The sequence below is a fragment of the Pelophylax lessonae genome, assembly GCF_965119305.1.
Source record: "Pelophylax lessonae genome assembly, chromosome: 13".
Lineage (NCBI taxonomy): Eukaryota > Metazoa > Chordata > Amphibia > Anura > Ranidae > Pelophylax > Pelophylax lessonae.
This window is the reverse complement of record NC_138780.1, coordinates 130,416-147,993: the sequence shown is the minus strand read 5'-3', so window position 1 is coordinate 147,993 and position 17,578 is coordinate 130,416. Positions and strand designations below refer to the sequence as shown.

At 45.5% G+C, this 17,578-nt stretch overlaps 1 protein-coding gene across 1 annotated transcript in view; it reads right to left on the bottom strand.

Annotated features, from left to right (window-relative positions):
- LOC309569763 (lens fiber membrane intrinsic protein-like) overlaps positions 1–17,249 on the bottom strand; it is a gene marked incomplete at its 5' end in the record, with an annotated part of 31,677 nt that extends 14,428 nt beyond the window's left edge. The window contains 2 exons of the mRNA XM_082275764.1: positions 14,987–15,127; positions 17,075–17,249. Of these exons, the coding sequence (XP_082131890.1) occupies positions 14,987–15,127; positions 17,075–17,249 (316 nt within the window). The remainder of the gene's footprint in view (positions 1–14,986; positions 15,128–17,074) is intronic.
- Between the last annotated feature and the right edge of the window lie 329 nt (positions 17,250–17,578).

The following is a 17,578-nucleotide window of genomic DNA, read 5'->3' as shown; positions in this document are numbered from 1 at the left end:
AGCCTACCCGTGTGTACAGCCATATATACATACATGGAGTCACAGCCTAGCCATGTGTACAGCCATATATACATACATGGAGTCACAGCCTAGCCATGTGTACAGCCATATATACATACATGGAGTCACAGCCTACCCGTGTCCTGAGCTCCATGTCCTCCATGTGTACAGCCATATATACATACATGGAGTCGCAGCCGAGCCATGTGTACAGCCATATATACATACATGGAGTCACAGCCTACCCGTGTGTACAGCCATATATACATACATGGAGTCACAGCCTACCCGTGTGTACAGCCATATATACATACATGGAGTCACAGCCTAGCCATGTGTACAGCCATATATACATACATGGAGTCGCAGCCTACCCATGTGTACAGCCATATATACATACATGGAGTCACAGCCTACCCGTGTCCTGAGCTCCATGTCCTCCATGTGTACAGCCATATATACATACATGGAGTCACAGCCTAGCCATGTGTACAGCCATATATACATACATGGAGTCACAGCCTACCCATGTGTACAGCCATATATACATACATGGAGTCACAGCCTAGCCATGTGTACAGCCATATATACATATATGGAGTCACAGCCTAGCCATGTGTACAGCCATATATACATACATGGAGTCACAGCCTACCCATGTGTACAGCCATATATAGATACATGGAGTCGCAGCCTAGCCGTGTGTACAGCCATATATACATACATGGAGTCACAGCCTAGCCGTGTGTACAGCCATATATACATACATGGAGTCACAGCCTAGCCGTGTGTACAGCCATATATACATACATGGAGTCACAGCCTACCCGTGTGTACAGCCATATATACATACATGGAGTCACAGCCTACCCGTGTCCTGAGCTCCATGTCCTCCATGTGTACAGCCATATATACATACATGGAGTCACAGCCTACCCATGTGTACAGCCATATATACATACATGGAGTCACAGCCTACCCATGTGTACAGCCATATATACATACATGGAGTCACAGCCTACCCATGTGTACAGCCATATATACTTACATGGAGTCACAGCCTACCCATGTGTACAGCCATATATACATACATGGAGTCACAGCCAACCCGTGTGTGCAGCCATATATACATACATGGAGTCACAGCCTACCCGTGTGTACAGCCATATGCCATATATACATACATGGAGTCACAGCCTACCCATGTCCTGAGCTCCATGTCCTCCATGTGTACAGCCATATATACATACATGGAGTCACAGCCAACCCGTGTGTGCAGCCATATATACATACATGGAGTCACAGCCTAGCCATGTGTACAGCCATATATACATACATGGAGTCACAGCCTAGCCGTGTGTACAGCCATATATACATACATGGAGTCACAGCCTACCCGTGTGTACAGCCATATATACATACATGGAGTCACAGCCTACCCGTGTCCTGAGCTCCATGTCCTCCATGTGTACAGCCATATATACATACATGGAGTCACAGCCTACCCATGTGTACAGCCATATATACATACATGGAGTCACAGCCTACCCATGTGTACAGCCATATATACATACATGGAGTCACAGCCTAGCCATGTGTACAGCCATATATACTTACATGGAGTCACAGCCTACCCATGTGTACAGCCATATATACATACATGGAGTCACAGCCTACCCGTGTGTACAGCCATATATACATACATGGAGTCACAGTTTACCCATGTGTACAGCCATATATACATACATGGAGTCACATCCTAGCCATGTGTACAGCCATATATACATACATGGAGTCACAGCCTACCCGTGTGTGCAGCCATATATACATACATGGAGTCACAGCCTACCCATGTCCTGAGCTCCATGTCCTCCATGTGTACAGCCATATATACATACATGGAGTCACAGCCAACCCGTGTGTGCAGCCATATATACATACATGGAGTCACAGCCTACCCGTGTGTACAGCCATATATACATACATGGAGTCACAGCCTACCCATGTCCTGAGCTCCATGTCCTCCATGTGTACAGCCATATATACATACATGGAGTCACAGCCTAGCCATGTGTACAGCCATATATACATACATGGAGTCACAGCCTAGCCGTGTGTACAGCCATATATACATACATGGAGTCACAGCCTACCCGTGTGTACAGCCATATATACATACATGGAGTCACAGCCTACCCGTGTCCTGAGCTCCATGTCCTCCATGTGTACAGCCATATATACATACATGGAGTCACAGCCTACCCATGTGTACAGCCATATATACATACATGGAGTCACAGCCTACCCATGTGTACAGCCATATATACATACATGGAGTCACAGCCTACCCGTGTGTACAGCCATATATACATACATGGAGTCACAGCCTACCCATGTGTACAGCCATATATACATACATGGAGTCACAGCCTAGCCATGTGTACAGCCATATATACATACATGGAGTCACAGCCTACCCGTGTGTACAGCCATATATACATACATGGAGTCACAGCCTACCCGTGTGTACAGCCATATATACATACATGGAGTCACAGCCAACCCGTGTGTGCAGCCATATATACATACATGGAGTCACAGCCTACCCGTGTCCTGAGCTCCATGTCCTCCATGTGTACAGCCATATATACATACATGGAGTCGGAGCCTACCCATGTGTACAGCCATATATACATACATGGAGTCGGAGCCTACCCATGTGTACAGCCATATATACATACATGGAGTCACAGCCTACCCATGTGTACAGCCATATATACATACATGGAGTCACAGCCTACCCGTGTGTACAGCCATATATACATACATGGAGTCACATCCTAGCCATGTGTACAGCCATATATACATACATGGAGTCACAGCCTACCCGTGTGTGCAGCCATATATACATACATGGAGTCACAGCCTACCCGTGTGTGCAGCCATATATACATACATGGAGTCACAACCTACCCATGTCCTGAGCTCCATGTCCTCCATGTGTACAGCCATATATACATACATGGAGTCACAGCCAACCCGTGTGTGCAGCCATATATACATACATGGAGTCACAGCCTACCCGTGTGTACAGCCATATATACATACATGGAGTCACAGCCTACCCATGTCCTGAGCTCCATGTCCTCCATGTGTACAGCCATATATACATACATGGAGTCACAGCCAACCCGTGTGTGCAGCCATATATACATACATGGAGTCACAGCCTACCCGTGTCCTGAGCTCCATGTCCTCCATGTGTACAGCCATATATACATACATGGAGTCGGAGCCTGCCCATGTGTACAGCCATATATACATACATGGAGTCGGAGCCTACCCATGTGTACAGCCATATATACATACATGGAGTCACAGCCTAGCCATGTGTACAGCCATATATACATACATGGAGTCACAGCCTAGCCATGTGTACAGCCATATATACATACATGGAGTCACAGCCTACCCATGTGTACAGCCATATATACATACATGGAGTCACAGCCTAGCCATGTGTACAGCCATATATACATACATGGAGTCACAGCCTAGCCATGTGTACAGCCATATATACATACATGGAGTCACAGCCTAGCCATGTGTACAGCCATATATACATACATGGAGTCACAGCCTACCCGTGTGTACAGCCATATATACATACATGGAGTCACAGCCTACCCGTGTGTACAGCCATATATACATACATGGAGTCACAGCCAACCCGTGTGTGCAGCCATATATACATACATGGAGTCACAGCCTACCCGTGTCCTGAGCTCCATGTCCTCCATGTGTACAGCCATATATACATACATGGAGTCGGAGCCTACCCATGTGTACAGCCATATATACATACATGGAGTCGGAGCCTACCCATGTGTACAGCCATATATACATACATGGAGTCACAGCCTAGCCATGTGTACAGCCATATATACATACATGGAGTCACAGCCTACCCATGTGTACAGCCATATATACATACATGGAGTCACAGCCTACCCGTGTGTACAGCCATATATACATACATGGAGTCACATCCTAGCCATGTGTACAGCCATATATACATACATGGAGTCACAGCCTACCCGTGTGTGCAGCCATATATACATACATGGAGTCACAACCTACCCATGTCCTGAGCTCCATGTCCTCCATGTGTACAGCCATATATACATACATGGAGTCACAGCCAACCCGTGTGTGCAGCCATATATACATACATGGAGTCACAGCCTACCCGTGTGTACAGCCATATATACATACATGGAGTCACAGCCTACCCATGTCCTGAGCTCCATGTCCTCCATGTGTACAGCCATATATACATACATGGAGTCACAGCCAACCCGTGTGTGCAGCCATATATACATACATGGAGTCACAGCCTACCCGTGTCCTGAGCTCCATGTCCTCCATGTGTACAGCCATATATACATACATGGAGTCGGAGCCTACCCATGTGTACAGCCATATATACATACATGGAGTCGGAGCCTACCCATGTGTACAGCCATATATACATACATGGAGTCACAGCCTAGCCATGTGTACAGCCATATATACATACATGGAGTCACAGCCTAGCCATGTGTACAGCCATATATACATACATGGAGTCACAGCCTACCCATGTGTACAGCCATATATACATACATGGAGTCACAGCCCAGCCATGTGTACAGCCATATATACATACATGGAGTCACAGCCTAGACATGTGTACAGCCATATATACATACATGGAGTCACAGCCTACCCATGTGTACAGCCATATATACATACATGGAGTCACAGCCTACCCATGTGTACAGCCATATATACATACATGGAGTCACAGCCTAGCCATGTGTACAGCCATATATACATACATGGAGTCACAGCCTACCCATGTGTACAGCCATATATACATACATGGAGTCACAGCCCAGCCATGTGTACAGCCATATATACATACATGGAGTCACAGCCTACCCATGTGTACAGCCATATATACATACATGGAGTCACAGCCTACCCATGTGTACAGCCATATATACATACATGGAGTCACAGCCTAGCCATGTGTGCAGCCATATATACATACATGGAGTCACAGCCTACCCGTGTCCTGAGCTCCATGTCCTCCATGTGTGCAGCCATATATACATACATGGAGTCACAGCCTACCCATGTGTACAGCCATATATACATACATGGAGTCACAGCCTACCCGTGTGTACAGCCATATATACATACATAGAGTCACAGCCTAGCCATGTGTACAGCCATATATACATACATGGAGTCACAGCCTACCCATGTGTACAGCCATATATACATACATGGAGTCACAGCCTAGCCATGTGTACAGCCATATATACATACATGGAGTCACAGCCTACCCGTGTGTACAGCCATATATACATACATGGAGTCACAGCCTACCCGTGTGTACAGCCATATATACATACATGGAGTCACAGCCAACCCGTGTGTGCAGCCATATATACATACATGGAGTCACAGCCTACCCGTGTGTACAGCCATATATACATACATGGAGTCACAGCCTAGCCATGTGTACAGCCATATATACATACATGGAGTCACAGCCTAGCCATGTGTACAGCCATATATACATACATGGAGTCACAGCCTACCCGTGTCCTGAGCTCCATGTCCTCCATGTGTACAGCCATATATACATACATGGAGTCGCAGCCTAGCCATGTGTACAGCCATATATACATACATGGAGTCACAGCCTACCCGTGTGTACAGCCATATATACATACATGGAGTCACAGCCTACCCGTATGTACAGCCATATATACATACATGGAGTCACAGCCTAGCCATGTGTACAGCCATATATACATACATGGAGTCGCAGCCTACCCATGTGTACAGCCATATATACATACATGGAGTCACAGCCTACCCGTGTCCTGAGCTCCATGTCCTCCATGTGTACAGCCATATATACATACATGGAGTCACAGCCTACCCGTGTGTACAGCCATATAATCATACATGGAGTCACAGCCTAGCCATGTGTACAGCCATATATACATACATGGAGTCACAGCCTACCCATGTGTACAGCCATATATAGATACATGGAGTCGCAGCCTAGCCATGTGTACAGCCATATATACATACATGGAGTCACAGCCTACCCGTGTGTACAGCCATATATACATACATGGAGTCACAGCCTAGCCATGTGTGCAGCCATATATACATACATGGAGTCACAGCCTACCCGTGTGTACAGCCATATATACATACATGGAGTCACAGCCTAGCCGTGTCCTGAGCTCCATGTCCTCCATGTGTACAGCCATATATACATACATGGAGTCACAGCCTACCCGTGTGTACAGCCATATATACATACATGGAGTTACAGCCTACCCGTGTGTACAGCCATATATACATACATGGAGTCACAGCCTAGCCATGTGTACAGCCATATATACATACATGGAGTCACAGCCTACCCATGTGTACAGCCATATATACATACATGGAGTCACAGCCTACCCGTGTGTACAGCCATATATACATACATGGAGTCACAGCCTACCCATGTGTACAGCCATATATACATACATGGAGTCACAGCCTACCCATGTGTACAGCCATATATACATACATGGAGTCACAGCCTACCCGTGTGTACAGCCATATATACATACATGGAGTCACAGCCTAGCCATGTGTACAGCCATATATACATACATGGAGTCACAGCTTAGCCATGTGTACAGCCATATATACATACATGGAGTCGCAGCCTACCCGTGTGTACAGCCATATATACATACATGGAGTCACAGCCTAGCCATGTGTACAGCCATATATACATACATGGAGTCACAGCCTACCCGTGTGTACAGCCATATATACATACATGGAGTCACAGCCTAGCCATGTGTACAGCCATATATACATACATGGAGTCACAGCCTACCCATGTGTACAGCCATATATACATACATGGAGTCACAGCCTACCCGTGTCCTGAGCTCCATGTCCTCCATGTGTACAGCCATATATACATACATGGAGTCACAGCCTACCCATGTGTACAGCCATATATACATACATGGAGTCACAGCCTACCCGTGTCCTGAGCTCCATGTCCTCCATGTGTACAGCCATATATACATACATGTAGTCACAGCCTACCCATGTGTACAGCCATATATACATACATGGAGTCACAGCCAACCCATGTGTACAGCCATATATACATACATGGAGTCACAGCCTAGCCATGTGTACAGCCATATATACATACATGGAGTCACAGCCTAGCCATGTGTACAGCCATATATACATACATGGAGTCGAAGCCTAGCCATGTGTACAGCCATATATACATACATGGAGTCGCAGCCAACCCATGTGTACAGCCATATATACATACATGGAGTCACAGCCTACCCATGTGTACAGCCATATATACATACATGGAGTCACAGCCTACCCATGTGTACAGCCATATATACATACATGGAGTCACAGCCTACCCGTGTCCTGAGCTCCATGTCCTCCATGTGTACAGCCATATATACATACATGGAGTCGCAGCCTACCCGTGTGTACAGCCATATATACATACATGGAGTCACAGCCTACCCATGTGTACAGCCATATATACATACATGGAGTCACAGCCTAGCCATGTGTACAGCCATATATACATACATGGAGTCGAAGCCTAGCCATGTGTACAGCCATATATACATACATGGAGTCGCAGCCAACCCATGTGTACAGCCATATATACATACATGGAGTCACAGCCTACCCATGTGTACAGCCATATATACATACATGGAGTCACAGCCTAGCCATGTGTACAGCCATATATACATACATGGAGTCACAGCCTAGCCATGTGTACAGCCATATATACATACATGGAGTCACAGCCTACCCATGTGTACAGCCATATATACATACATGGAGTCACAGCCTACCCGTGTCCTGAGCTCCATGTCCTCCATGTGTACAGCCATATATACATACATGGAGTCACAGCCTACCCATGTGTACAGCCATATATACATACATGGAGTCACAGCCTAGCCATGTGTACAGCCATATATACATACATGGAGTCGCAGCCTAGCCATGTCCTGAGCTCCATGTCCTCCATGTGTACAGCCATATATACATACATGGAGTCACAGCCTACCCATGTGTACAGCCATATATACATACATGGAGTCACAGCCTAGCCATGTCCTGAGCTCCATGTCCTCCATGTGTACAGCCATATATACATACATGGAGTCGCAGCCTACCCATGTGCTGAGCTCCATGTCCTCCATGTGTACAGCCATATATACATACATGGAGTCGCAGCCTACCCGTGTCCTGAGCTCCATGTCCTCCATGTGTACAGCCATATATACATACATGTAGTCACAGCCTACCCATGTGTACAGCCATATATACATACATGGAGTCACAGCCAACCCATGTGTACAGCCATATATACATACATGGAGTCACAGCCTAGCCATGTGTACAGCCATATATACATACATGGAGTCACAGCCTAGCCATGTGTACAGCCATATATACATACATGGAGTCGCAGCCTACCCATGTGCTGAGCTCCATGTCCTCCATGTGTACAGCCATATATACATACATGGAGTCGCAGCCTACCCGTGTCCTGAGCTCCATGTCCTCCATGTGTACAGCCATATATACATACATGGAGTCACAGCCTAGCCATGTGTACAGCCATATATACATACATGGAGTCACAGCCTACCCGTGTCCTGAGCTCCATGTCCTCCATGTGTACAGCCATATATACATACATGGAGTCGCAGCCTACCCATGTGCTGAGCTCCATGTCCTCCATGTGTGCAGCCATGTGGTAAGGGAGCACCTGTACACCCTTCATAAGGTGGTCCCCTTACACATATAGAGGCACTATGGGTATGGGATTGTCCTCTAAACACCACTACAGAGGCACCCCCGGAGGACAGGCCATGTCTGCACCACTCAGTAGCCCATTCAATACTTTCCTCAGGCCTTATGGCAAAGGACCCCAGTTACAGCCCAGTTTTGTTTCCAGAAAAAGCTCTGATCTCGAGGTCAGGAGATGGAAGATTCCAGACACCACAAGATAGCAGCAGAGATTAGTGCCCGTACCTCCCATGCCAAAGGCCTGATAGTCCTGCACCTCCTCTTCCATACTTCCTTTCTATGTAGGACACTCCCAGAAGCTGGAGCCTCTTTCCATGCCTTGGTCCTTGCACTGTATCCCATTCCCTTCCACAGGGTTATACTGTATATACAGAGCCCTCTTACCCATGGTGACCAATTGGTAGAAAAGACAAAAAAGAAAAAGAGGGGCGCACCGACCCAGTGCATTACCATAAAACCATTTATTAAAATATTAAAAAGTGTACAAAGTACTCACAAGACTGGTGTGATACAACACACATCAACATTGCATATACAGTCTCCAAGGTAGCCAAGGTCCCAAATATGACGAATGGACATGCAGATGGTCGCATGGGGCTGCTGTGGCTAGGCTGACGCGTTTCAGGGCGAACCCCCTTCCTCAGAGCCAGAAAAAATGCTGCCCATGGTGACCCATGCATGGCTCAGAGCTTTCCCTTCGTACCTGTGGCACACCACACTCACTATTCTGGGGTCTCTAGGGGCTTCCTAGATACCTATGCTACCTATTCTTCATTACAGGGTTCCTAACCCTAACTGTAGGGAACTAAATGGGGCACCCCTGTGATCCCACACTACAAATACAGAACCTTCCAGATATTATGACATCTGTTGATTGGCTGAACCCAGAAACCACTGCCAGAGATGGGCCCCGTCCAATGCTGAGTGCAGTACAGGCCCCGGGGCCACTATTGTTGGCACAAGTTTATTTTAGAACAATTGCCCAGTGTATGTGACTGGGTCCTGGGTCTGCTATCATCCGAAGTACCTTTCCTAAACTTTGACTCTGGGACTTTTGTATCTTTCACATCCATTCTCACCTTCTGTCACCATTAATCATTTCACAATTCCTTAAAATGACTGTTCAGGGCAGGAACATCCATGGAGGACGGCAAGACTGGGGGAAGACAACAGCAAGGAACCCAGAAAGGAGGAAGCAGAAGGTGGAGATAAATGGTATGGGGGTCAAGAAATATCCACCTCTCATGATGGTATTATGCAATCTAAGGGAGTCTTCTAGGGACCCCCCCCCCCCAGCCGTGGGGTAACACAATGTATACTACATGGAAGAAACCTTAGTAGTATGTTATTACATTGTACGTAACTCACTCCAAAACCCTACACTCTGTACATAGCGCACTCCTGAACCCTGCACTCTGTACGTAACTCACTCCTAAACCCTACACTCTGTACGTAACTCACTCCTAAACCCTACACTCTGTACATAGCGCACTCCTGAACCCTGCACTCTGTACGTAGCACACTCCTAAACCCTACACTCTGTATGTAGCGCACTCCTAAACCCTACACTCTGTACATAGCGCACTCCTAAACCCTACACTCTGTATGTAGCGCACTCCTAAACCCTACACTCTGTACATAGCGCACTCCTAAACCCTACACTCTGTATGTAGCGCACTCCTGAACCCTGCACTCTGTACATAGCGCACTCCTAAACCCTACACTCTGTATGTAGCGCACTCCTGAACCCTGCACTCTGTATGTAGCACACTCCTGAACCCTGCACTCTGTACGTAACTCACTCCTAAACCCTACACTCTGTACGTAACTCACTCCTAAACCCTACACTCTGTACATAGCGCACTCCTGAACCCTACACTCTGTACGTAGCGCACTCCTAAACCCTACACTCTGTACATAGCCCACTCCTGAACCCTGCACTCTGTACGTAGCGCACTCCTAAACCCTACACTCTGTATGTAGCGCACTCCTAAACCCTACACTCTGTACATAGCGCACTCCTGAACCCTGCACTCTGTATGTAGCGCACTCCTAAACCCTACACTCTGTATGTAGCGCACTCCTAAACCCTACACTCTGTACATAGCGCACTCCTGAACCCTGCACTCTGTATGTAGCACACTCCTGAACCCTGCACTCCGCACGTTGCGCACTCCTAAACCCTGCACTCTGTACAGAGCGCATTCCTGAATCCTGCACTCTGTACATAGCACACTCCTAAACCCTACACTCTGTATGTAGCGCACTCCTGAACCCTGCACTCTGTACATAGTGCACTCCTGAACCCTGCACTCTGTACGTAGCACACTCCTGAACCCTGCACTCTGTACATAGTGCACTCCTGAACCCTGCACTCTGTACGTAGCACACTCCTGAACCCTGCACTCTGTACATAGCACACTCCTGAACCCTGCACTCTGTACATAGCACACTCCTGAATCCTGCACTCTGTACGTAGCACACTCCTGAACCCTGCACTCTGTACATAGCACACTCCTGAACCCTGCACTCTGTACATAGCACACTCCTGAATCCTGCACTCTGTACGTAGCACACTCCTGAACCCTGCACTCTGTACATAGCACACTCCTGAACCCTGCACTCCGTACATAGCACACTCCTGAACCCTGCACTCTGTACGTAGCACATTGCTGCACGCTGAATGTAGCGCATTCCCGAACCCTGCACTCTGTATGTAGCACACTCCCGAACCCTGCACTCTGTACATATCACACCCCAGATACAACCAGCCTTTTAGGGTGTCCATACTGCTGATGTGGCCCGCAATGAAATTGAGTTTGACACCCCTGTTGTAATCTAATACTGTATATACTGAGCAGGGTGAAGTCCATGGCTTTTTTTCATGAGGGAACGCAGTTCCAGCACCTCTAGCACTGAAAGTATGTAATAGCAAGGGGTTCTGGGGTGTACTGGAGGGTCTGTTGATGCTGGCTGCTGGGAGATTTATTGTCCCTGGTGGAGATCTTTTTTGTGTGAGGGGAACTATTGTTGCTGGGGGTGGGGTCCATTGTTGCTGGGGAGGGATCTATTGTTTCTGAAGTGGTGTATTTTGCTGCTGGGGGGTCTATTGTTGCTGGAGTGGGGGTCTATTGTTGCTGGGGTTGGGTCCTTTGTTGCTGGGGGATTCATTTGTTGTGTGAGGGATCTATTGTTACTGGGGTGATGTATATTGGGATCTATTGTTGCTGGCTACGGGAGATGTATTTTACTGCTTTTCTGGTTATTAGACAAGAACAAACTCCATACAAATGATTTAGCACCACAAAATAATACTTGGGGCAGTACTGGGAGATGGATAGGGGGTGGAGCCAAGGGACGGTGGTATAGGAGGGTAGGGTGCGAAGGGGGGAATTCCTGTACATACGTCTATAGAATGTACTGCATGCAATGGATGGGAATATACACCATATATAATCTATAATCAGTACTGTAGTTATATGTAGTCACTGTAGAGAATATATATATATATCTGCTGTGTATATAGTATTACAGACTATAATGTAGAGAATATATATATATATCTGCTGTGTATATAGTATTACAGGATATAATGTAGAGAATATATATATATATATATGCTGTGTATATAGTATTACAGGCTATAATGTAGAGAATATATATATATATATATATATGCTGTGTATATAGTATTACAGGATATAATGTAGAGAATATATATATATATATATGCAGTGTATATAGTATTACAGGATATAATGTAGAGAATATATATATATATATATGCAGTGTATATAGTATTACAGGCTATAATGTAGAGAATATATATATATATATATGCAGTGTATATAGTATTACAGGATATAATGTAGAGAATATATATATATATATGCAGTGTATATAGTATTACAGGCTATAATGTAGAGAATATATATATATATATCTGCTGTGTATATAGTATTACAGGATATAATGTAGAGAATATATATATATATATGCAGTGTATACAGTATTACAGGCTATAATGTAGAGAATATATATATATATATATATGCAGTGTATATAGTATTACAGGATATAATGTAGAGAATATATATATATATATGCAGTGTATATAGTATTACAGGCTATAATGTAGAGAATATACCCGGGACGGGGAAGCTATAGCACAGTACAATAGTCTATTGATAAGGATCCCTATGCTGTGATCATTAATCATTGGACGGTGTAAATACTTCCAGTCACGTCTTTCTCTTTGATTAATTGTGTTTATTTTGGCTGTATTGGAGGGAGTTATCTGGACCCCACAAGTACCAGGCCTTGGAGATGACCAATCACAGAGCAGCACCTTCCTATATACGGTAGATTGGGGGGGGGGGGGGGGCTGTGAAATCGCTGTGTAGGTGGAAAAATGCACAGCACCTTCCTAGACCTCGGTCACCCAGAAGGGTTCAACCTGCTGGTTTTATACCTAGAAGTTGTTCAGCGAGCCGAAGCACCGAATGGATTGAAGTGTGGAAAAGGTCGGGAAATTTGGATCTGCCGGTCAACAGCAACGGCTCAGGAACCAAAAAACACGTATAAAGCCTGGAGTCTGCATGTTCTCCCTGTGCCTGCGTGGGTTTCCTCCGGGTACTCCGGTTTCCTCCCACACTCCAAAGACATGCTGGGAGGGTAATTGGATCCTGTATAAAACTGGCCTTACTATTTATGTATGAATGTGAGTGAGGGACATTAGATTGTAAGCTCCTTGAGGGCAGGGACTGATGTGAATGTGTAATGTATATGTAAAGCGCTGCGTAAATTAACAGCGCTATATAAGAACCTGAAATAAGAAAAAATAAAAAATAATAAAGGAGGAGGTGCCAACAAAATGATATTGCTGGGCATGCCATGGCAGCCATGACACTAGAACCTTCCTATAATAAATCTCCAGAAATATCCAAGGTACTGATTTGATGCAGGTAAGTATATTCACATAATTTAGGACACCATGGTTCCTTGCCCTTGGGCTTTTCACAGTCCATCGACCAGTTGCAGGCAGATCTCAAAATATTGCTGTTCGTTGTTTGAGAAAGGTGAATTTTACTCACACTATGTAAATTATACTTCACTTTCCTCTTTAAACAGCCCAAACAATGACTGGTAAAGAAGTCCTCGTTCCTCACCTTCATCCCACCTCACTATGAGACCTCTAACAGGGCTGCCAGAAAGGTCTACAGGTTGGGCCGTGAAGGAGGCGTTGGTTCCCCCATAACTGTGACTTCAGCCTCTGATATCAGCTGCTTATTTCAGCTAATCGGATGCCTCATTCAGTACCCAGGTCCATAGTGTCTGACTTGGCAAAGCCTCCACCACCAGATTGAATTTCTCAGCATATGAAGATGCCTGTCCTCCCCTTCCTGGAATTCAAGTCCACCAAGTCTCTTTATATTTTACTTGTCTGGCTGAAAACAGAACTTTGGAAAAAGGAGAACAAAATACAGATACTAAAGGTGGTAGAGCTGAGGAGAATAAGACGATAACCATCAGACCTGTAGCCTGACTGAAGCCATGTTCACAATTCCCAGCACAAATCTTCCTACAAACTGCCTACATTGTACTACTTACAGCCTGCTGACACCTAGTGGACGTATATCATATACCCGATGGGAATATATGAGGACACTGCGGATGTTGGCTGCACTGGCAGATGCCAGAAGAATTGCTGTGTAAGGGAAGTCCTTGCTTGTTACTTCAAGTTCATGAACTGACTGATAGATAGATAACTGTTCATTGCAGCTTGCTGGATGAATTTTTGGAAAAAAAGGAAAACAAGCTTTTCAAAGGATCTTCATGCCAATATAGATTGTAAGCTCTTGTGTGCAGGGCCTACCTAACCCTCTTGTATTGAATTGTACTGTCACCCTTTATATTGGAAAGGGCTGTGCAAAGTGCTGGTGCTAAACCCTGTATATTAATAATATAATATAGGGCAAAATCCTGGCATACAGTTCTGTGTAACTTATTGGTAGCCAGGACATGAGGTGACACTTACCTGCAACCAGTAATGTGACTCCTGCAGAGCGGGTTCTAGCAGATTTGGCCCCACTGGAGAAAGCAGTAAGACCCAGGATTATTCCAGCAAAACTGGACAGAATAGACAGCAGCATAAATGCACGGGTGGCATCCCAGAACGCTGAATACAAGCAAACAGAGGAGAATATTAGGGTATAGAGAATAAGTCTGAGGCATTCTTCTCTTCCATAAATCTATGGTAATGACCCTACACCAGAATATCCCAACCAGGCTCTTCTCTGTAATCCTTATCCTGACCCTACCTCCGAAACACTGACCCTACACCAAAATATCCCAACCAGGCTCTTCTCTGTAATCCTTATCCTGACCCTACCTCCGAAACACTGACCCTACACCAAATTATCCCAACCAGGCTCTTCTCTGTAATCCTTATCCTGACCCTACCTCAGAAACACTGACCCTACACCAAATTATCCTAACCAAGCTCTTCTCTGTAATCTTTATCCAGACCCTGCCTCCGAAACACTGACCCTACACCAAAATATCCCAACCAAGCTCTTCTCTACGATCCTTATCCTGACCCTGCCTCAGAAACTTTAACCATACACCAGAATATCCCAACCAGGCTCTTCTCTGTAATCCTTATCCTGACCCTACCTCCGAAACATTGACCCTACACCAACATATCCCAACCAGGCTCTTCTCTGTAATCCTTATCCTGACCCTACCTCAGAAACACTGACCCTACACCAAAATATCCCAACCAAGCTCTTCTCTGTAATCCTTATCCCGACCCTACCTCCGAAACACTGACCCTACACCAAAATATCCCAACCAAGCTCTTCTCTGTAATCTTTATCCTGACCCTACCTCCGAAACACTGACCCTACACCAAAATATCCCAACCAAGCTCTTCTCTACGATCCTTATCCTGACCCTGCCTCAGAAACTTTAACCATACACCAGAATATCCCAACCAGGCTCTTCTCTGTAATCCTTATCCTGACCCTACCTCCGAAACATTGACCCTACACCAACATATCCCAACCAGGCTCTTCTCTATAATCTTTATCCAGACCCTGCCTCCGAAACACTGACCCTACACCAAAATATACCAACCAAGCTCTTCTCTGTAGTCCTTATCCTGACCCTGCCTCAGAAACTTTAACCATACACCAGAATATCCCAACCAGGCTCTTCTCTGTAATCTTTATCCAGACCCTGCCTCAGAAACATTGACCCTACACCAAAATATCCCAACCAGGCTCTTCTCTGTAATCCTTATCCTGACCCTACCTCAGAAACACTGACCCTACACCAAATTATCCCAACCAGGCTCTTCTCTATAATCCTTATCCTGACCCTACCTCAGAAACTTTAACCATACACCAGAATATCCCAACCAGGCTCTTCTCTATAATCCTTATCCTGACCCTACCTCCGAAACACTGACCCTACACCAATATTTGCCCAATGTAGACTCGTATTGCAGCCCTAGCACTAATCATAGTTTCAAACCTAACACTGACCCTACCCATAACCCCAATACTAACCCTAACTCTATACCTTACTCTGACTATACCTCACTGATTCTAGATCCAAACACTGACCATAACTGTAACCCTAACTCAGTCACACCTGTGATCAATATCTTAATTGAACCTTAAAACTGACTTTATTACAGAGAGCCCAAGTCCTGCACATATAAAAGGGCAGGTTGATTTTTAGTACACTTATCCTTTACAGCTTCCCATCCCCCAGCAGTTTATATTTGTACCCCTGCTCGTGTAGGGTCTTTGCTGGATGGGTTGTGTATGGGTTTTCCATTGCAGTGAATGGCGGTGTATTGCAAAGGTGTGCAGAATTTTGAAGGGTTTGGGTAAAGTCCCTCACAGGAGGACGGATTTACAAGGCATTATAAACTATGATAAAAGTGCTGGGGGAGGGGAGAGCGGTAAGCAATATGTGGACATACCCCTTAATGCTGATGGTAGTTGCAGTAACATGGTGGCCAGACAGATCTGAGATGAGTCCCCAGGCAGTCATTGCATTTTGGCCTCCCACCTCAAATCTGATTATGTCTCTATAATAGGCTTATGGCACTTACCGACAGTGATGGTATGAGCGTGGCATTTTCCTGCCACACAGAACCTCCACAGACCCTGGTTACTCAGACTCCCCGAGTACCGATACTGCATCCAAAAATCAGTCGCTGTGGCAACTATGAGCAGAACCAATCCAGAGACTGCACAGAGCAGACCGCCGCCCATCAAGGTGTACATTTCAAGACTTCTACCTGTCCGTGGCCTGCGAGACGAGAAATATTCTGATATCAACATCACCAATCCCAATTTTATTATAACATGACAGACTGAGTAGACTAGGAATCTCTAACCCTAACCTGAACCTTAATCCTAACCCCAACTCAAACCCTAATCCTAATCCTGACCCAAACCTTAACCTAAATCCTAATCCTGATATTAACCTAACCCTAATCATAATAGTCGTAACCCTAATGATAACCTAAACTTTAACCATAACCCTATTTGGTGCCCTAATCCTTACCCTAACCTGAACCCTAATGCTAACCCTAAACTTAATTTGAACTCAA